General features: G+C 41.4%; 1 protein-coding gene across 1 annotated transcript in view; it reads left to right on the top strand.

Moving 5' to 3' along the window:
- Mapk1 (mitogen-activated protein kinase 1) overlaps positions 1 to 21,484 on the top strand; it is a 93,517-nt gene extending 72,033 nt beyond the window's left edge. Inside the window, exons 7-9 of the mRNA XM_004843322.3 lie at positions 10,321 to 10,430; positions 11,086 to 11,211; positions 17,464 to 21,484. Coding sequence (XP_004843379.1) covers positions 10,321 to 10,430; positions 11,086 to 11,202 — 227 coding nt within the window. The 3' untranslated portion in view covers positions 11,203 to 11,211; positions 17,464 to 21,484. The remainder of the gene's footprint in view (positions 1 to 10,320; positions 10,431 to 11,085; positions 11,212 to 17,463) is intronic.
- The last annotated feature ends 1,078 nt before the right edge of the window (positions 21,485 to 22,562 follow it).

Genomic DNA, 22,562 nt, shown 5'->3' with positions numbered 1-22,562 from the left:
ACCTCCTGCCACTGGCTCTCCAGAAGAAATGTCACCAGAGAAGTCCCCAAGGTGGAGGTGGGGACCCTTGCTTCACCCCACCCATGGAACAGATTGTGGGTTCAGTGACTTACATCACAGTAAAAGATTTTCACAACACATCAGCAAGAGGCATAAAGGGATTTATAAGGCAAAATTTTTAAAGTACACAAAGAATGAAAGAATGGCTTGAGATAATAACTATATATTTGTTTTTGCATCCGTTGGCTTGATAGAGCTGGGTAGGTCTGCTGGCTCTCCTCTAGTAGGTAGGTCAAGGTGACCTCACCACTTTTTTAAAATTTGTGTGTGTGTGTGTGTGTGTGTGTGTGGTACTGGGGTTTGGACCCAGGGCCTTTGCACTAAGCTACATCCCAAGCCCTGTTTTAATTTTTTTTATTTTGAAAGAGAGTCTTAAGTTGCTAAATTACCAAGGGTAGGCTCACATTTTCAATCCTCCTGCCTCAGTCTCCCAGTGTTGGATTGTAGATGTGCACCTCCACACCCAGCCCATCTTTATTTGGTCCTTGTCCTTGCAGTTACCTCTCATCTTGCAGTACACTAGACTGGTCTCATGATGGTAAGAATAGTCTAGAAGAGCAAGAGCAGACACTGCAAGGTCTCTTGAGACAGCAGTCTGCCACTGTCTGTGTCAAAGCAAACCAGAGTGAAGCCAAATTGAGGTGATGGGAAAATAAATCTTCCCATTGATGGGGAGAACTGCAAAGAATTTGTGACATATTTAACCTAACACTTAAGTTGTTTCTCATTTTGCTATAATATATATATATAAGTTTATCCAGAATTGAGTGTTCTGTACCATCAAGGCTTCTAAGAACCAGCAATAAGAAGTTAAGAGCTACTCAATAGGGAACTGATAGTCTCCATTATGAAAATACACAAGAAAATGAATGGGAGGACCTTGGAGACCTCAAGAGATTTCAGTTTTCAAGCTAAAACACTGAAGCTTTTAGTTTAGTTAATGACATTTCACAGAAAAGGAATTGTAGCCAGCCATGATGGCTTGTGTAATTCTAGCACTTGGGCTGAGGCAGGAGGATCACTTGAGCATAAGAGAGACCATGTCTCAAAGTGGGTAGGTGTAAATGTTTCTTAAGCATAGTTTTGTGGCACACACCGATAATCTCAGCACTCTGGAGGGCTGAGGCAGGAGAGTCTACAAGTTCAAGCCTGTCCCAAAATAAAACTAAAAAAGGGCTGGGGGTGTAGCATAGTGCAAAGAACCTCGATTCCATCCCCTGTACTGCTTTAAAAAAAAAAAAAAGTCTTTTAAATATAGGAAAGGATACTCATTTTTACTTATACAAGATAAGAATACTTGAAAGGTCAGTAATTCCTCTTTTTTTAAAACCTTGGTCATCATAGTAGCAAACATTTAAAAGTTTGATGATAATCTGTGTGGTCAAGACTGTGAGGAAACGGATGTTCTCAGAGACAGCTGGTGGAGTGTAAATTGGTTGAGTCTCTGTGGAGGGCAGTTTGGCAATTCTGTCACATGTCTTTTGTTCCAGCAATTCTGGGTATTGAACTTTTGGGTCTGCCAACCAAATGGGGGTGGAGGGGAGTGATATTTAATTTGTTTTTCTTTAATTAAGAGTAAAATTGAACCTTTTTTCACATATTTGTTGGAAATTTTTGATTGCTAAGTCCCTTGAGTCAGTAGTATTATAGATTTTTCTTCAAATGAGACTTAAAATTCTCTCTCTCCAAAATGACTCCAGTGAGGGGGAAGAAAGGATTATTATCAGCAGATGGTGCTAAGCTTGTTGAATCGATATTTGGAAGAAAATCAATTTAAATTATTATTCACACTTGATAATGAATTCCAAAAGAATCGATGTTTAAATACTCTTAATACTGTTAAAAATTAACAATAGAGTATCCAGTATTTTTCTAATCTCTCCATGGAGAAAGATTATCTTCCTAAGCATTAAAAACAAGAAAACAAGAAAGAGAATAGATTTGGTTACATAAAAGTTTAAAACTTATAAAAGATTATACTTATCAGGTATGAGTAATAGATCTAAAATGTTTTAAATTGAAACATTTAAAGGATTCCTGTCTTAACTTAGAAGGGAGCACCGCACAGTGCTCATGGCCTGGCGTTCTAAAATAGTATGTCTCCTGAGTTCAAACAAGGGGTCTGCCACTTGGAGTCTTTAATTTGGACAAGTTATTTAGCTTCTGTTTCCATGAGTTCATCTCAAAATGTGGCACAAATTCAGTTCCCGCCTGATAGAGTAAGAGGGTTATTAGTAATTATTAGTTAACAGTGTTAGATTCAAAATTGGTATTTTTCATACCTAAAGACCAAAGACAAATCTAAGACCTAAATGAATAAATAGTGAAGAGTAAGAACACACTATTACAGGAAGTACTGAGATGAGGGTAAGAAGGAACATTGGAGGGACAGCAGTTGGGAATTTGGGGTCATGTTAAATTTAAATCACCTGTTAGGCTTTAGAAATTACCTAAATGCCAAATATTAATCAAATAATTGCAAATTATATCTACCTACTTAAAGGAATACTACAAAATCATTGGAAGTGATTTTGCAAAGTTATGATAGCATGGGAAAATAATGAGCAATATTGACTAAGGGAAAATAGTACAGCATTTGTCGTATACTGTATGATTTCAACTATGTAAAAGAAAATGTATAGGAAAAATTCAACAAAATATGTTAACAGATTGGCAGTGGTTACCATTGAATGATGGGCCTATGGGTGCTAGAGGCAGATTCAGTTGGTGGGTGAGCTATTTGAGGCCTTTTCTGTTCCAGGTAACAAGAACCTATTACCAAATGACTTGGGCCTGAAGCAGAACTGTATTGGCTCTCGTAACTCAAAGGTCCAGTAGAATCTGGATTCATGAGCACAGCCACTTTGACTGAAATCTAGACTTGTCTTTCAGTTTTGCCACCTTCTGTGCTGTTTTTATTGTCAGTCAGTGTCTTTTCTCAACGGCAGTAAAAAGGCCACAGCAGTTTCAGTTTCACACTAACCTATTTCCTAATGGTTTCAGCCCAAATCAGTGAGGCTGACTCTTTGCCTCTGTGTGCCCAGCCTGGATGCCATCATATCCACTCCTGACTAGTCATTGTGGCCAAGGAGGAACCTGGGTGAACGTAGCCCAGCCAGTGTCACCATCCCACAACCGGGGAGCACTGGAGAGCTCTGAAGCAAACACAGCTTGCTTACTTATGGGGGAGTTGACATTGACAGGCAAAACTAACAGATTACCATCATCATGAAGAAAGGTGAGGAGCTTTGTCTCCCACATTTTTTTTTTTAATTAAAAAATGCAGTTCATGTCAAAACTCTGAACTCAAAACTTGTGATCCTCCTGCTTCCGACTCTCAAGTGCTGGGATTACAGGTGTGTGCCACTATACCTGTCTGCTTTGAGAGTTAATTCATGGCCTTTGAAGTCATACAGGAGGTGGAGGAGATAAGAGTAGTGATGGTGAACCTTTTAGAGCTTTCAGTGATACAAATGGCCTGCTACCGCACATGTGCCATGGTTCACCACCACTGAGGAATGGGACTGTAAGAAGCTAGAGAACACAAACCTTCAGTGGGCAGTGGGATAGAATTAGAAATCCTTGAAGGCTATAGAACAAAGAAGAGAACTAGTGTTGTGGGATTTCATAGAAGTGAAAGATGGCATTTTAAGAAAGTGAGCTAAGCCAAGAATGGTAGAGCATGCCTATGCAGATATTCCTCTTTTAACAATATAACTGTTTTAACAACTGTTCGGAGTAATTATGAAGGCATTCTGTTTGTTTGTTTTTTGGTACCGGGGATTGAACTTGGGTCCTTGCATTTTCGAGGCGGAACCACTGAGCTAAATCCCCGGCCCAAATTCAGTAATTCCTTTCATAGTTTTATTTTGTTTTGTTTTGTTTTGTTTGGTACCAAGGATGAACTTGGGTCCTTGCACTTTCAAGGCAGGCAGCAGCACCACTGAGCTAAATCCCCAGGCCCCAAGGCATTCTGTTTGGAACTTAGGACCTATGACTTGGACTTATGACCTGTCTTTTTCTTTTTTTGTATAGTTCCGTACATCTCGTTTATACAGCCTCCCTCAGTGTCTTTTGTTTGTACAGTACACCTTGTTCAAACTGTAATTTTTGTTGGTTGTACTGTGCAGTTTTATGTTCTGTTACACATTACAGTACTTCGTGTAAGAATACAAATAAAAGCAAAGTTATCAAGTAGGAATTTCCTTCAAGCATTTCTTTGTTCTGAATACTGTAATGTATATACTATATACAACTCATTTAGCAACCAATTTGTTTACAGACCTAATCTCAGGGCTATCACTCAGTTGTTAAACAAGGAATGTCTGTAATCCCAGCACTCTGGGAGGCTGGAGCAGAAGGATCAAAAGTTTGAGCCCAGCCTGGGCAACTTGGCAAGACCCTGTCTCAAAATTTTTTTAAAAATTTTTTATTTAAAGAGCTGTGGAAGTAACTTGAGCACAGAGGCCCAAGGTTCAATCCCCAGTACTGCAAAGGGGGTGGGGGAGGGAGTACCTGTGTAACAGAAAAGTCTAGCAAGATACAGACTGAGAAAGGTAGATTGGTTTTCTAATCAGGGTTGTTGATCACACATGAATAGTTTAAACAGCAGGAGTAAGAAGTTTGGAATGGAAAGTGAAGGCAGAAATAATTGGTCAACCTCAGAAAAAGAGATTGTAGGACTGGCCACACATTGAGGAGGGTTGACTTTGGTTTTTTTCTTTTTGTTTTTTTAATAGATTTTATTTTGCCCCATTCCCCTCCTTAATCCCCCTCCCTTCACTATGTACAAAAGCTTTATTTCCATTTTTTCCTTCTATTTTCACTTTTTTTCTTGTCCCTTCCTTTCTCCCTCCCTCCTACCTTGTTCCCCTTCCCATTGGAACATTTTCTTCCCATTTTTCAATATCTTTTATACATTTTAGTCCTTATTAGTCTACTTTCGGTTTCTCACACCAGAGAAACAATGCAGTGTTTAAACATAGGTGTCCAATTTATTTCACTCAGGAGTATGGTCTCAAGGTCCCTCCGTTTAGCTATAAATGCCTGAAGCTCTTCCTTCTTTACGGCAGAGTAGTGCTCCATTATATAAAAAGAACCACATCTTTATCCACTCGTTGGCTGATGGGCATTTGGGCTGTTTCCAAGATTTAGCTAGCAACTGTGTTGCTATAAACATGAGTGTGCATATATTGCCCTGGTATGATGCTTTAGTTCTTTTAGGCAAATACCAAGAAGAAATATAGCTGGGTCAAATGGAACCTCTAGTTTTAGTTTCTTAAGAAATCTCCTCACTGATTATCACAGTGGTTGCACCAGTTTATACTCCCACCAACAATGGAGAAGGCTTCCTCTTTTCCCACAGACCTGCTAGCATTTGTTATTGGTTGATTTCTTGACAGTAGCCATTCTTTCTGGAGTGAGATGGAATCTCAGTGTTGCTTTCATTTGCATTTCACAAATGACCCGTGATGTTGAATATTTTTTCCTATGTTCATTTGCTATTTCTAATTTTTCATCTGAGAAGTGTCTTTTCATTTCAGATGCCTATTTTTGGATTGGGTCTTTAAATTGGGGGGGGGTCTGATTTTTTTTGAGTTCTTTATATAGTCTAGGTAGTACTCCTTTGTCTGATGAATTGCTGGTAAAAATTTTTTCCCACGCTGTGGGTTGTCTCTTCACTCTGTTGGTGGTTTCTCTTGCTGTGCAAAAGCTTTTCAATAAGATGAGGTCCCAGTTGTTGATTGTTTATAGTATTTCCCGTGCAGTCTCAGTTTTGTTCATGAAGTCTTTGCCTACTCCTGTCTCCTCAAGCATTCTACCTATTCTCTCTTCAGCAGATTTAGTGGTTCTGTTTTAATATTTAGATCTTTGATCCATTTTGATTTTAGTTTAGTGTGTGGTGAAAGATTTGGGTCTAGTTTCAGTCTTCAGCATGTGGAAAGCCAGTTTTTCCAGCACCATTTATTAAAGAGGCTATCTTTCTTCCAGTGAAGGTGTTTGGCTCCTTTGTCAAAGATAAGATTGGCTGAGTATGTCTGTAGTTGTTTCTGCATCCTCAGGTCTGTTTTTTTGCCAGAACCATGCTGTTTTTGTCACCATACCTTTGTAGTATAATTTAAAGTCAGGGATTGTGATGTCACTGCCTTGCCTTTGTTACTCAGAATTGCCTTTGGTATTCTAGTTCTCTTCTGGTTCCAAATTGTTTTTTCTAATTCTGTGAGAGAGAAGGATTGACTTTGAATAGGGAGAGATGTCTCCTTTTTGGCAGTGTCAATAAGGTTGTGAGCAGAGCTGAGTGAGAGGATAGTCCAGGGAGATCACTTTTGGAAATCTATTTCCTCAGCAGCACCGTCGGTAAGATCTGTTGAGAATAGTGATGGTTGGTTGGCAGGAAGGGTACATAATTCAAGCCATGTGAAGTAGGCAGATTCTTAGAATAGAGGAGGAGGCAAGCTAGGGCTTTCCTGGAGCTGTTGAGGACTTCGATGAAGTGGAAAATCGTGATGTCTTTATCACGATACTGTTCACAGTATTGTGCTGCTTAGCCCTCTGAGGTCCCCAGGATCTTTTCAGGGTGTCTGTGAGTTAAAACGGTTTTAACAATACTACTAAGGCATCTTTATACTGTTCTCTATGCTGCCATCTGCACTCATACTGAAGCAATGATGAGCAAGACTGCAACACCTTGGCCCAGGACAAGGCCATAGCACCATACTGCCACTTCTTCAAAGCTTAAAAAACTGAAGCCAGTTGTACAGAAGGATGTCCTTGATGAAGCAGTAAAGAGTACTTGCTTTATTAAATCTCATCCTCAACACCTGTTTTCATGACGTTCTATATGGTAAAATGGGAAGTACACTTAGAGCATTTCTTTTTGTTTGGTTTTTGTTTTCTTTTGATACCAAGGATCGAACTCAGGACCTTGCTCTTGCCAGGCAGGTGTGGTGCCACTGAGTTACATCCTGGCCCTGCTTAGAGCATTTCTGCTGCTTATGGAATGAGGTGATTTTTCTCAAAGAAGGCGCTTGTGCAGTTGAGCTGTGCGCTGATTAAGCTGCTTTTTAAAATCAATCCTCAGTAATGTTTAAGAGTTATAAAAGGGTTCTAAAATTAGAAAATTAAAGGAGTACTGTTGCCATGCCGCAGTTTGTACAGTTAGTTCATTTTCTCTGGTGCTGCCCAGAAACTCGAGTTGCAGATGGAAATGAAGGTTGCAGTGATGTTCTAGGATCAGAGTTCTGCTAAGCAGGCAAGATGGACCAGAAGAGGTGCTGTGCTAAATAGTTGCCCGGGGTCTGTGCTAGGATAGAAAGGGAAAAGGTCTTATAGGTGGAAGGGTTGGACAGGGGTGAAGTTGTTCTGTATCCTTTAAAGTTAAGAGAAAGTATAGGGTGCTGAAAGGGCCCATGGACCATGGTCAGATGTAATTCCAGCCTCAAATGGACTTCCAGGGAAATAAACTGTATCCAAGTAAGTACACAGGCAGCCATGATTCATGCTAAGTGGTACAGCAGATCTTGGTGTGGCGTGGGAGGAGGGGGGCGCTGGGCATGCTCACTGTGATATCGGCACCTGCCAGCTACTTCCCATTTTTCTCTTGGTAGCTATGAGTAATGCAGAAATAGCACTGGCACTGAAAGAAGGCTGAGATCCAGTTATTTTTCAAGTGGTGGGGGGCTATTTTCCTTTGAAATTTTTGCCTGTAGGTTTAAGGGTCTAGAATTTAACTGGATGGAGCTAACATTTGTTTCAGAAATGCTTACACTGAATAATATTTAGTTGCCTAAATACTTCCTTACTTAGTACAAGTGTGAGTGGGGAATAAGTGTCCCCACAATGGCTTAGAAATAATGCTGTTAGAATCTGTGGTCACATCCTCCTGGGCTTTTCTTTGCGTAGACAGTGTCTGACTGGGCAAAAGGCCAAGTGATTTAATTGCTTCTCAAAAAAAAATCATTAGGAAAATATCTGTGAGCTCTTTGTGGTGAGGTGGTCAGGACCAGGAAGGTCGGTCTTATTACCTGTGTTCTAGACCATTTAAAGCTGAGCTCACATCTTAAGTCATTGTCTACCTACTTACCAAAGTATTTGGGGCAACTAGAATTTGAGCCAGAGGTGTGTCAATTCTTGACCACTGTGTGTGACATGGTCCTGACTATCTAAAGGATTGCTTCCTAAACCTCACCAGCTTATATATCCTGTGTCACAGCTGTAGGCACAAACACCTCTGCTGACTACGCTCTGCTTCCATCAATGCCAAACCTATTGGGAGAACTTTCTCTGCTCCAAAAAGTTCTTTAGCTTACAAAGCAAAGTGTCATTTATTCCATAATTTCCTAAGATATGGTCAGGATTGTGTATTGAAAAGATTATAGGGCTGGGGATTTAGCCCAGTGGTGCCGCCACCTGCCTTGCAAGCTCAAGGTCCCGAGTTCAATCCCTTGTACGGAAAAAAAAAAAGAAGAAGAAAGATTATAGATGGAAGCACAAATTTTTTGAAACATATTACAAACTTTAAAAAAAAAACATATACATTCTGGGTAAGAAAAATGTGCTGTTATCTGGAATTTCATATATCCAACATGTAGCTTGCTATATTTATTATTTCCTCGTATCTTAAAAATCGGGGGTGGTCCTTTGGTGGCGTGCAATAAAGGATGTCAAAAAAAATGGGAGCCAGGGCCAGGATTTAGCTCAGTAGCACCGTGCCTGCCTTGCAGGCGCAAGGTCCTGAGTTCAGTCCCTAGTACCAAAAAAAAAAAAAAAAATGGGAGCCAGAACTAAGAATACACACATGCAGGGCCGGGATTTAGCTCAATGGTTCCAGTGCCTGGCTCACAAGCGAAAGGTCCCAAGTTCGATCCCTGGACCAAAAAAAAAAAAAAAGCTTCTGCACAAAATACACACATGCATACAACAAGCATAAACACATGCACGTGCACACCCTTATGTAACCTCCAGCAGCAAGGTACCTGCCGCATAGCACAGAAACAGTCACTTTGGAAGGTTTACTGGTTTGCTCTCGAGGGTTGAACATTTTTAAATGATTAAAACTTTCTTCTTGGGCCGGGGATTTAGCTCAGTGGTGCTGTGCCTGCCGTGCAAGTGCAAGGTCCTGAGTTTGATCCCCGATACCAAAAAAAAAAAACTTTCTTCTTAAATGTAAGCTAGAACTGATTCTTCAAGTTGATCATTAATATTAAATTATACCAAATACATTTTGGTTATTACAGTATATTTTTTATATTCTAATAGGAATTAATAGCTTGTGCTAATTTGTAGATTGGGTGAGGTTGTTGTCATCTGCAAACAACTTACCTACCAAAATAATCATGTTAGGCTGAGTGGTGGCGCACCCCTGTAATTGCAGCACTTGGAAGGCTGAGGCAGGAGAATCACTAAGAGTTTGAGGCTAACCTGGGCTACACAGCAAGAGCCTGTCTTAAAAAAAACTAAAATAAAAAAAAATTATTTTAAGAAAATAGGCTTCCCCTGGGGTTATCGTTTAGCAATACAGTGCTTACCTAGCATGTATGGAGTCCCTGGTTTCAATCCCCCATAGCACCAAAAAAAGAAGCTTCATTAAGTAGATCCCCATATATTCTCTAAAAATTTGTGCTTATTGACTGTTAGCTTTTCAGATTTGCAGCTGGCTTTTAGATCTAAGCCTTAGATTTTTCAGGGGTGCCTTAGGACCGAAAGGACTATGATCTAGGACTGAAAGTGTTGGGATAGAGCCTTTTATCTATTCCCTATCTTAGGACTCCTGATAGGATTTAATTTGAAGGGCCTACTACTCAAGTTGAAAAACACTGGCCTGAGTGTAAATAAATGGAAACAATGTTTTGGTTTGGTCTTTTGTTACTGTACTAAAGATTGAACCTAGGACCTTTGCACTGGGCTACATGGCCATCTCTTTTTCTGTTTTTGAGACAAGTTTTTGCTAAGTTGCCCAGCTGGGGCTTGAACTTGGAATCCTCCTGCTTCCACCTCAGTGTTTTAAAGAACCCTCTGTAGCTACCTCTTCTCCAGAACAATAATGTTTTACTTTTAGGAGCATTGGGATGTGTATCTGTCAGCTGGTCAGCTTCTGTGTTCACACAGGCTGGAGAGACATACAATAGGTGCTCTCTGCTGGCTGCTCACCTTACGACGATGCTTTGCTCTGTTGTTTTGTGGGTTGTTAAACAGGAAATGTAAAACCCTTTGGTGACTGCTGCCTCTGCTTCTTACCACTGAAAACCTTTGTCTTTGTAGCTCTGGACTTACTGGACAAAATGTTGACATTCAATCCTCACAAGAGGATTGAGGTTGAACAAGCTCTAGCCCACCCATATCTGGAGCAGTATTATGACCCAAGTGATGAGGTAAGAGCTCATGCTGCTGGCTGCTTCCAAAAGCATATAAACCAGCCAGCAGCAGGCCTAACCATGTCCTGTGCAGATTTTCCTGAGAGATGCATGGTATCATATCTGGTCCTCCAAAACACATCCACCTCCTCTGCTTTGAAGATGAGCATTGTGGGTATAGCTTGAAACTCCTGCCCCCCAGGCTCCCTGCGCAGGTGGAGACCAGGACAGTGCATAAAGAGGAGTAGCTGTACCAATGTGGAGTATGGAGAGGGCAAGGGGCTCTTCTTCTCCCTCCCTGCAGTGTTAGAGACAGAACTCATGGCCTTGTGCATGCTAGGCAAGTACTCTATATAACTTGAGCTGCATCTCCAGCCTATTTATTGTTTACGAGAAGGGTGCTTTCAGGAGTTGGACACAAGTGTGCATAGATGCTTATCAACACTCTGAGATGGGCGGGGGGGTGCTGGGGTCAAACCTGGGACCGCACATATACTACTAAGCATACACTCTTAGCACTGAGCTACAACCCCAGGACTGGAGTACTTAGGTTTTATGAGACATCTGTCCTGTTGTATAAATTTCAGAGTGTAAGAGTCATTTTGTAAATCAGTAAATTACTACCTTTACCATAACAACTTCTGACTATTAAATGTTTTATTTTCTCTTAAAGCCCATTGCTGAAGCACCATTCAAGTTTGACATGGAATTGGATGACTTGCCTAAGGAAAAGCTCAAAGAACTCATTTTTGAAGAGACTGCTAGATTCCAGCCAGGATACAGATCTTAAATTTGTCAGGTACCTGGAGCTTTAACCATACAATTAATTTAAATGTCATGAGAAAGGAAAAAGAATTCAGTGTAATCCTCTTTGGTTGAATATAGCTTTTATACTGATTGCTTCACGATTTAAAACTGTAGAAATTACACTTTGTCTTTCACCACTGATCAAAACTTGGAATCCTTTAATTTCTGGCAGTTTATATAGACCTATGGATTACAAAGACATGAAATTAATTGAAATTGGGGCCAGGGATTTGGCTCAGTGGTTCTGTCACCTGCCTCGAAACCCCAGATCCCGAGTTCAATCCCCGGTACCACAAAAAAAAAAAAAAAGGAAGAAAGAAATTAATGTGAAATTAAATTGTCAGGGTTTAAAAATATTATCTACAGCAAGATTTAGTGTTTAGGAAGGAGGGACTTACCGAAAGCTAATTTTTTTGTGTGTGTATCAAAGTAAATTTATAGGAAGGAATAAGACTGAGGTCTGCATTCCTAAAAAAAATTTAGTTTTTATTTAAGACATTTTTAATGTTAAGAAATTCTAATGTATAATTTTGGGGACCCTAGAACTCTCCTCTACCCCATACCCTGTGCTGAGGCTTGAACTGAAGGCTTTATGCATGCTTAGCCAAGCACTTTGTTGCTGAGCTACACTCCCAGCCCCCTAAGATTTTTCTCTAAGAATTGAGAATATAAGGGCCAGGGATTTAGCTCAGTGGTTTTGCAGCCTGCTGCGCAAGCGCAAGGACCCGAGTTTGATCCACGGTACCAAAAAAAAAGAATTGAGAATATAGATCTTAGACTATATATATAGAAAAAATAGCCAAAGGAAGATGCATAGATGTCTCAAGAAGACACAGGTTTCCACAACTTCACTTCTTTTTAAGGAGATTTATAGTATGAAGTGGGTATGTATAGGGATAACTTATTCTTGCTAGGAAATGGGGATATCAGGGTTTGCTGCTTTCCAAGAAGAGGAGCTGGATTTCTATTTAGAAAGGCAGCTATGTCCTCCAAGTGGCAGACTGATCTTTGAGCACACCCCATGGTCAGAGTTCCCAGGCTTATAGCTCCCACTACTGAGAACAAGGAATCAGAGACAAGTAGATGTGACTCGAGAGTAGACATGGCCAGGGGCTGGGGTTTAAGCTCAGTGGTGCTGCACCTGCCTGGCAAGTACAAGGTCCTGAGTTTGATTCCTGGTACTGGAAAAAACAGAATAGACACACATCCTCAGAGCACAGATCCCTGATGCCAGGCACCAGGGGAAAACTGGGAGTTGGGAAGGGAATAGACACAAATAATTTAGGGGAAAGAAATGGTTGTTTTCAGAAGAAGTTTGACATTAGAGCAGATGAGATTAGAATGAAGTAAGTTTGGGTCCAAGGTCAGTGGAAAACAGTGCTTTTCTACAACAAAGGGACCAGAACTATGGACTGGCTGTGGTGAAGAGAAGCTGTGGATTCAAGAGAATGCAGGAAAAACAAAGGTGGAAAGACTCCCAAATTTCTAAATCTAGCAACTAGGGGCAGGTTGGGGGTGGGGTGAGGCTGCCACTGGTGACACTGCACACACCCTCAAAGACAAACTCAAATTTGTAATGTGATTAATAAAGTTAAATAGAAGTTATGAAGATATGTAGACAGCAATTAAAAGGAATGCGAAGGGCTGGGGATTTAGCTCAGTGCTTCCGCTGCCTGCCTCGCAAGCTCAAGGTCCTGAGTCTGTTCCCGGTACCCCAAAAAAAAAGGAACGTGAAAAATTTGTCAAGGAAAAAAAAAAAAAAAACTCAAAAAGTAAAGCACCAAGGCAGCACGTGCTTATGGGACATGAGGTGAGCCATAAGCCAGCCTAGGAGAAAGAGCCAGATGTAAAAAGGCCACTGAGGAACAGAGGAGCAGTCTGACCAGTTAGGTTCATTCATCCTAACAACCATATAAATGTAACAGTCTCTTGCATTTGCCCCATGCAGTGACTTTCATGGTCACTCACTGATGTAAAGTCAGTCACGTGGAGCTTCTTCCCTGACTCTTCTGGGAGATGCTCATGGTGTAGCTTGTCTCTTTCCCAGTAGCCCCTCTCCCTTGGCTTGGGGTGGTGGGGCAGGGTGGTGTCTTGAGCTTTCTAGGAAGTGTGGGTGTCAGGGTTCACTATTTTCCCAAAAAAAAGGAGTCAGTCTCCAGTCTCCTGTTGAGAGGAGGGCTGTATGATGGGACTGCAAGCCTATTTACCAGGTCAGATTGACTAGACCTAATTAGATTGCTGCCTACTGTTATAGGTTGTGTCTGCTCCCAGGTTGCCTGCCTGTGGCTCCTTTTTCTCTATGACAGCAGATGAGGTAGTCATGGCAGAGACTTAAAATGGCCTGCAAGGCTGAAGACATTTACTCTCTGACACTTTAAAGAACAAGTTTGCCACCCCCTGGCCAAAAGGTTGAGCTGAGAAGCTTCTGTTCCCCTTCTTCACAATTCCTTTCACAGGTTTTTTTTTTTTTTGCGGGGGTGGGGGGTTGGTACTGGGGATCAAACTCAGAACCTTTTGCTTTCCAGGCCAGGTTATGTTCTTTAAGCTGGTCAGTAGTCCTCAATTTGCCCTCATCATCCTTGTGTTAGTTCAAACATGTGAACTCCCTAGTGTGGACTAGATAATACATCAGATACAAGAACTAAGCAGGACAGGCAGGCTTATGTATGACCTCCAAGGAGACCCAGTTTAGCAGAGAAAAAGCCATACAAGCAGAGCACCTCTGGCCATGTAGTATGGAAGGGCATCTGGGGTTAACATGAGAATAATTTTTTCCCATAAATCATTTAGTCAGCATTGAGCACTTCCTGGTCCCAGGTAGGAGGGAAACAAAGATGAGTAAGACCCAGGCTTTGTTGTCTAGCAGCTTAATAGTAGGAAACAGGTAAGCAGTAAGGAGTATGTGTATTATTGGAGGTTGTAGCAGAGATGGATGTAGACACAGCAGACCCCAAACAGTAAGATTGAGGATTACAGAACAAGGTAGTTATGCTGAGCTGATCCTGAGGCTCAGGAGCTCTTTGTTGTGCAGTAATAATGAACCATAAGTCAGCATGTAAGCACAGGCTACAACAGAGTAGGAGGACGCCACAGTGAGGACCAAGCTGTAAGGAACATAGCCCTCCCTCACTTCACTAAGGAGCCCAGCTCCCTCACAGGTAGTTGCCTATCCTGAAGTGTTGGCTTGGGTGACTGAGTCAGTGAGACTATAGGAGAACCTCAATGAGCAGGCACCCATGGGAGGTCTTGCCAGGTCACTGGAGAGAAAGGCATCTCAGCAGCACAGAGAGGAGCCAGACAGAGGCCAGGGTGTCCCTGGGGCTGCACAAGCAGGGTGACTATCTCTTGAAATCCACATTACAGAGAGGGACTGAGATTCCCATTGGGATGCACCCAACTGTGAGAACCCAGGTGTGGCAAGGAAGTCACTTCTGTGTGCTGCTCATTTGTTTCTGGTGTATATAAAGAACAGATGTTTAGGGCCCTGGGATTAAGCTCACTGACTCCGAGCCTGCCTGGCAAGCGCAAGGTCCTGAGTTCAATTCCCGGTTTAAAAAAAAAAAAAAAAAAACAGAAAACACTTTAGTTCATAACTAAAGTGTAGCTTTTTTTTCCAATGTTGTTTAATGACAGTTTTCAACTATTCCGAAAAGTTGAAAGAATTTTAAATAAAACACCCATATTCTCACCACCTAGATTCTATAATTAACATTTTACTATATTTGTTTTCTCATCTATCTGCCCATCTGTTCCTCCATCAACCCGTCTAATTTTTTTGGTCCATTTCATCTAGCCTGATTTAGAATTTAGTCATCTAGAATATAAAAATGAATCTAGTGGAAGGTGGGCCTGAGAGCATTTATTAACCTACCGGCCAGGTTCTTCCACAAACATTTCATTTTGGTGATCACAACAGCATTCTCTGAAGTTAGTGCACATACCATGGCATATCTAAGCTTTTTACTGAGATTATACATCAGTACAAGATTAGGCAGAGGATCCAGGCACTTTAGACCAGAATGCCATTTTTTTTGTGATCCCTGCACACTTCTTCCAACTACCCTTGCTCTCTCAGAAAGGTCTCGGAACATGTCTGGAACACTAAAGATCATTGTTCCTAAGTTCCCCAACCTTCAGACCAGAGATCAGAGGCTACAAATTGTGCCACACAGAGACATTAGAGAACAGTGATGATCAAACACTTAGCTGCAGTAGGAAAGGACCGGAAAACATTCCCATACCAAAGGGACTCTTTTGATATGGGAACCTCAGAAGGGACCTCTGCTTGCTGGGGGGCCATGTGTTAGTGATGTCCCTCATGTTGGCCTGGGAGTTCTTAAAGGATCACAGTATTTCATTGTATTTTGCTTGTGGAAATAGTTGCAATGACCAAAAAATGAAAGTGCTCAATACCTATGACAAGCCTTGTCCTCACCCAGCCCTGTCTCATTAGTCCCCAATCCAGGAGGCTGTGCAGGTGGAATTAGGTGCTCATCTTTCTTCCTCATCTGCCCGTTTGTGAATTTTCTCAAGTAGATTGATCACTAGGGTCATTAACCTTATCTCCTTTTGGTTTCCCAGAAGACAGAAGCATTTTAGGGCAGTTTTAATTTCTGCCAGCCAGTAGGTTTGACTGCAGCTCATGACATGTACCTCTAAATGGCAGGGGCCACTTCCACCTTAGCCTCTCTCCTAATCCATAGTTGGGCCATGACCCATCCTTCCTGTCCTAACTCGAGTCACAGTTGAAAGTCGTAGCCCTGAAGCCACTTTGTAAAATATTAAAGTGAGATAGGTTTTTATGCAGGACAATAAAGATCTCCAAAAAGAAGGATCTGTTTTGTTGGCATTTTGATATGTGGTCCCTGTACCAGCATTCTGGTCTAAACCAGAATTCCTCATCAGAACCACATTATCTCTGGCAGTGTCATCACTTCTCAGGGATAGTACAAAACAGATACTTAATGAAGTTACCCTATTAAATTCAATGGATATTTTGGGGCAATGGTTGCCCAACTGTGGTCCATTTATAACCACCTCCAGCAACCCGAGGTTTAACGGGCCCTCAAGATGCTTATGGCTGGGGCCGGGGATTTAGCTCAGTGGTTTCGTCACCTGCTGTGCAAGCGCAAGGACCTGAGTTCAATCCCCGGTACCAAAAAAAAAAAAAGATGCTTATGGCTGAGACCCATTAGCCTATGGTTAGAGTAGATTTAATTTGGAATATAACTTCTTTGAGTAAAAATAGACATTACTTCTGGGAAGAGTAGCACACACCTCAGGAGGTTTAGGCAGGAGAATGGGAAGTTCAGGGCTAGCCTGGGCATGTTAGACTAAAATGTCTCACATATGTGTGGGGATATACTTCAGTGGTAGAGCACTGTTGGGTTCAATCCCTAGTACTGAAAAAAAAAAAAGAGAGAAGAAAAACAACTGTTAGAGCTGCTTGTGCTTTCCTGGGACGGTGCTGCTGGTGGGCTTCTTGTAGGTACCTGTACAAACCCCCGGAGAACCAAGTGGGCCTTCCCCAAGAGTAAGTAGGCCACACATGAAAGCTGCTAGGAAGGTAGCCATCAGGTCCCCTCTGACCTGGGTGATCTTGCACTACTTCCCACCATTGGGAGCCAGCCCTAGTGCTCCTTGCCTTCCCAGATTCCCAGCCTACCACCTTTGGTTTTGCTCTCAGTTAGAGAAAGCTTGAGCATTATTAAGAGCCCACATTCCACTGCCTGTGCAGTTGACTTTGTCCTGCATTGTCATACAGTCAGAAAGAGACTTGCTAAGAATAGGAGACAGACTTTTTCCCCCATAAAACCACGTTCTTTTATAAAACCCCTTACCCCCTAATTCTACTGTTGGAGGAGTGGGCACTATGTGGCTAATAAAGGGCAGTTTAGAAATACAGATGCTAACCTTAGCTGTGAATGTGTGTGTACATGTGTCTTCTGTATGAGTGTTGTGGAAACAGCCTCTTGATAGCTGTTTGAGGAAGGTACCTGTCAAGTAAGGGCAGAGCCCTAGCGCTGTCAGAACTGATACTGTTACATATGCCCAGGTGCATGTAAGTAAAGTGACCTTTTGTCAAAGAGTATTTCTCCCCTTTCCTTGTGGACTTTTCTGTTTCACAATGTTGATAATGACCTTTTAATGTGGTTCATTCTTTTCACTTTTCCATTTTGTAAGCTACTGCTGATGTTTTAACATGGCTGAGTACTAACTCCTAGGTTTGTCTGTGTTTTTACAGGACATGGGTTCAGAGGACTGGACGTGCTCAGACATCAATGTTCTTCTTCCCAGTTCTTGACCCCTGTTCCTGCCTCCAGCCTGTGGCGACTTTATCCACTTTGACTCCTTTGAGCCATTCAGAGGGGTGGTTTCTGGTAGTTGTGGCTTTTATGCTTTCAAAGAATTCCTTCAGTCCACAGAATTTCTCCTGGCACCCCTGTGTGTGTCACCCACCAGTGACCTGCGACAGTATGTACTTTCAGTGCACCTACTGCTTACTGTTGCTTTAGTCACTTACCACTTTCTGGTTTGAAAGATGCAGTGGTTCCCCCTCTCCTGAATCCTCTCTATGTGACGCCCTGCTAACCCAGGTAGCCTCAGCAGAGCAAGTCTTTCCAGACTGGCTGCAGTCGCTGACATCTTACTTATGATAGGAAAGTCCTACCTAGGGCACTTTAAGTCAGTGATGGCCCCGAATTTGCACTTCCCCTGTTGTCTGTAACTGTCTCCCCAGAGCTGGAGCTTGTGGAGATACTTTGGATGGCATTGCAGCCTGCAACAAGTGCTTCTGCCTTGGAAACCTTTGGAAGCACTCATGTCTTTTCTCATATCGTGCTAGTCACTAACATATTTAAGATATGTACAGTTTGCCCAGATTTTAGAAAAGTTAATCATTCTTCTAAACAAAAAAGTACTGCACTCAGCAATGTCTTTCTGCAGATTTACTGTGGTTACTTATATCATTTATTTATAAAAGTGTAACTTTTGCCAAAATGCATTATGTGCAGTACTCAGTGTTTGCAAGACCTGCACAAAAAGATATAAAGTGGCAGTTGTGCTCAGCATTTGGTGACAGACTCACCAAAGTTAAAGCACTGAACTGGGGAAAGTTTCTGGAGCAGTGGTCAGCACACTGACCCAGATGTCCCACGTGGAGCACCACACCCTGGTGCACATATGCCCCGAGCTGCTTCACAATAGTGTCTGTTTTAGTAACCACGTTCAATGCCTGAGAATTTAGCAGAGAGGAACACTGCGTCTTTAAATGAGAAAGTGTACAATCCTTTTTCCTTCTACAGCATGTCAGCATCTCAAGTTCATTTTCAACCTACGATATAACAATTTATAATAAAGCCTTCATGAGCTCATGACATGAAGCACTGTTCTGTCGTCAAGTACTCTCAAATATTTCTGAACTGCTGAGTTAAGAACATCAGAAAAAGCTAGCACTAAGTCATGTTCAGAGCTCTCTCATATTTTCCTGAACTCTTTAAGTACTTGTTCCTGCCACTGTGTACTGTGGAGTTGACTCGGTGTTCTGTCCCAGTGCGGTGCCTCCTGACTCCCCCACTGCTCTCTGTGGTGAGAAATTTGCCTTGTTCAGTAATTACTGTACCCTCGCATGACTGTTACAGCTTTCTGTGCAGAGATGACTGTCCAAGTGCCACATGCCTATGATTGAAACGAAAAATCTATTGTTACCTCTGAGTTGTGTTCCACAGAAAATGCTATCCAGCAGATCATTTAGGAAAAAAATTCTATTTTTAGCTTTTCATTTCTCAGCTGTCCTTTTTCTTGTTTGTTTTTGACAGCAATGGAGAATGGGTTATATAAAGATTGCCTGCTAATATGAACAGCACTGCACTTGTAATTCATGGAAATAAATGTACATCTTTATCTTCACATTCATGTTAAGATTCAGTGTTGATTTCCTCTGGACCAATGTGTCTGAGTGGACAGTCAGATTCAGTTTGTACTTCAACCAGAAATGCTAATGGGCCTCCATTTCACATCCCAGCACTGCCCCACACTTCAGTTTATGTAAGATGGCTTATAAAGGTTCTTTTCCCCTCTGCTGCACAGCAGGTAATTCTGGCATGTTCTTTTGTTCAGATTAATCTGTCAAACCCCAATGATGAAGCCTAAACATCTCAGGTTGGAATCTCTGGTTCCCTCTAAAGAGGACCTGGCTGTGTACCCCATAGCTGCTGCTGGGCACAGCTGAGTGCTGGGAAGGACTACCCAGCATCATGTGGCACACGCCACCCGGCCCAGGGTGCTGACACTCACACCTCATGTGGCTAAGGAAGGATGCCGACTCATCCTCAGAAATCAGAATCACATCTTGATTCTTGCCCTATTGAAATACATGCTTATTTATCACTTCCACACTCAGAGCCACCATGTGAAGGTCCACCCAGCATTGACAGGATACAGAGATTTGACTGTTATTTGATACATTGATTAATAAGTCTGTTTTCATTTTAAAAAGAGCATTGACAGTTTTATTACTCTTATTTCTTTGTACTTTTTAAATGGAATGTTAATATTACTATGAGGTTAATTTGCAATCCTCTTCTAAATAGAAAACTATAGCTACTAATATCCAGGGACTTCGAGCTCTTTGACATTTCCCTTGCTGGCACTGTAGAGTCAGATTGGCATGAAACCACTCACTGCATTCTAGAATCACGCTAACCCCATGCTGTGTCATTAATACCATGCCAAATGTAATTTAACAGGTCAGAAAATTGTCATAACCAAGGTACCTATGAAAACTACTAGTTAATATGTGTGATAGACTCATCTTACAGCTTGGCTCTTCTTACATTTCTAAAGATGTACATATTAGGTCATCTCAGTTCACGTTGGTGATACCAACACCTCCATTATCAATATGCTCTGATAAGTTTTCAGACAGATAGCTTTTTTTGGTGTCTAAAATGTAAGCAAAAAATTCCTGTTGAAACATTCTAGTCCTTTCATTGGTATGAAACAGACACCCAACAAGCCAGTGGCATAGATGCATGCAGACACATTGTCAGGACTCTGCCCTAATCCAGGTCTTTGAAGCTAACTGAGACACAGACTGTTGTGGTGTCTGTGTAGAAGAATATCACGTTCTGTGTGCAGTGCACTGTGCGCGGTGTGTTCACGTTCATCTGACACCTACTCGTTCCTGCTGCTTTTGGGCACAGGCAGTGGGTGTGGAGGTAGCCATCAGTTTGGGGAAGCTACATGTAGCTTACCAGTGGTTGTCCCTGAGGAGTCAAAAGTAATCCTCCCACACCGCATGCCGCATAATATTCAGATCATTCAGAGAAGACTTTCATCTTTATTTACTTATATGTTAATATGGTTTTTAAATTGGTAACTTTTATATAGTATGGTAACAGTATGTCAGTGTACATACATGCACACTCATGCTTTGGTTCCTTCCATAATACTTTTATATTTGTAAATCAATGTTTTGGAGCAATCCCAAGTTTAAGGGAAATATTTTTGTAAATGTAGTGGTTTTGAAAATCTGAGCAATCCTTTTGCTTGTACATTTTTAAAGCACTTGCGCTTTAAAATTGTTGTGCTGGTATTCTGAAACATGATATTCCTGTAGCACAGACGAGCAGCGTGTAAAAGTGGAGTAATGGTGTGGCTTCTCTCATTGTCATCCAGCTCAACAGGATGGAACAGCAACAACCAACTGGGAATTCAGAGCGAAGTTGCTAGGGTTGCAGCAGGTTCGCCTAAAGCTTGTTGCCTTTTTTGTGCCATTTATCCGTGTAGAGCACTCCAGAAAGTTCTGAAACTGCTTTGTATCTGCTTTGTACTGTTGGTGCCTTCTTGGTATTGTACCCCAAAACTCTGCATAGATTATTTAGTATAATGGTAAGTTTTAAAAAATGTTAAAGGAAGATTTTATTAAGAATCTGAATGTTTATTCATTATATTGTTAAATTTAACATTTATTTGTGGTATTTGTGATTTGGTTAATCTGTATAAAAATTGTAAGTAGAAAGGTTTATATTTCATCTTAATTCTTTTGATGTTGTAAACGTACTTTTTAAAAGATGGATTATTTGAATGTTTATGGCACCTGACTTGTAAAAAAAAAACCTACAAAAAAAATCCTTAGAATCATTAAATCATGTCCCTGTATTACCAAAATAACATAGTACTGTGCATGTATAGTTTAATTGCAATTTCACATGTGAAAGTATGAAATCGTCTAATCCTTTATTATTACAGTGTTTCCCAAATAAGTGTGTCTTCATCCTTTGACTTTGCTGTGGTAGTGATAGGATCTTCAGCCAGTCCTCTGGGATCTAGTGGGGGATTTCTAGGTGATTCTTCAGATCTTGGGTACATGGGAAGTAAAGCCATTGCCTGTGTCCTCTGTTAGTGCTGGACATCAGCAACCAAGGTACTGGGGCGGACATCACAGGCAGCCCCTTTTTCCAGACCTAGAAGTCATGACTGGTTACTGAATCTTGGACATTTGGTTCTTGTCGATATTGGGCATTATGCAGTGACCTATTTCAAGACAAAGATATTGGGAAATGTTTTTGTTGTGATATTATAGGACGAACACAAGCTTCAGGCCCCTGATACTGGGTTTACTGCCTGCCCCTTTGCTTACAATGGTAGCTGCCTTTGGGCTACTTGTTCTACTTCTCTTTGCTTTACTCTCTGTCAGCTATGAAGTGAAACCAGCATTACTTGCTTTTTATGTCATAAAGATTATAAAAATGTATTTTAATTGATTAGCATAGAGCCTCAAAGCAAGTACTCAGTAAATAGCAAGTCTTTCTAAATGCCTTTTTATTCATCAAGTATTGTTAGAAGGTGTCACTAAGATGTCTTGCCTTCCAAAGAAACTTGCTTTTTGTTTATCTGAAAGAGAAGAGCCTGTCAGAAACTTTTTTCTGGGAAATGAGCTGAGACAGACTCAACTGGAAAGTGTTTTTGTTTTGGTTTGGTTTGGTTTGGTTTGGTTTGGTTTTATAATACTGAGGATTGAACCCAGGGCCTGATGCATGCTAGGCAAGCACCCTCCTACTGAGTCACATCCCCAGCCTTTTTTATTTTATTTTAAACTTGATCTTGCCAAATTGCACAGGCCGGCCTTCAACTTATCCTCTTGCTTTATCCTCCCTAATAGATGAGATTACAGCTGTGTACCACCAAACTAAAAGTTTTTGATAGGGCATTTGAAACACTTGTTGTCCTGTCACATTTGCCTCTTCTTGAAAGATTCATTGTCCAAATTCTATAGAAAGCAATCACAGTCCTCTTCCTTATTCAGTGAAGAGGTCTGATAATCAGTTTTCCCCTATTTTA

This window comes from Heterocephalus glaber, unplaced genomic scaffold (genome assembly GCF_053883595.1).
Source record: "Heterocephalus glaber isolate CG9 unplaced genomic scaffold, H.glaber_assembly_v1.0 deba00001687, whole genome shotgun sequence".
Lineage (NCBI taxonomy): Eukaryota > Metazoa > Chordata > Mammalia > Rodentia > Bathyergidae > Heterocephalus > Heterocephalus glaber.
This window is presented reverse-complemented; position numbering and strand designations above follow the sequence as displayed.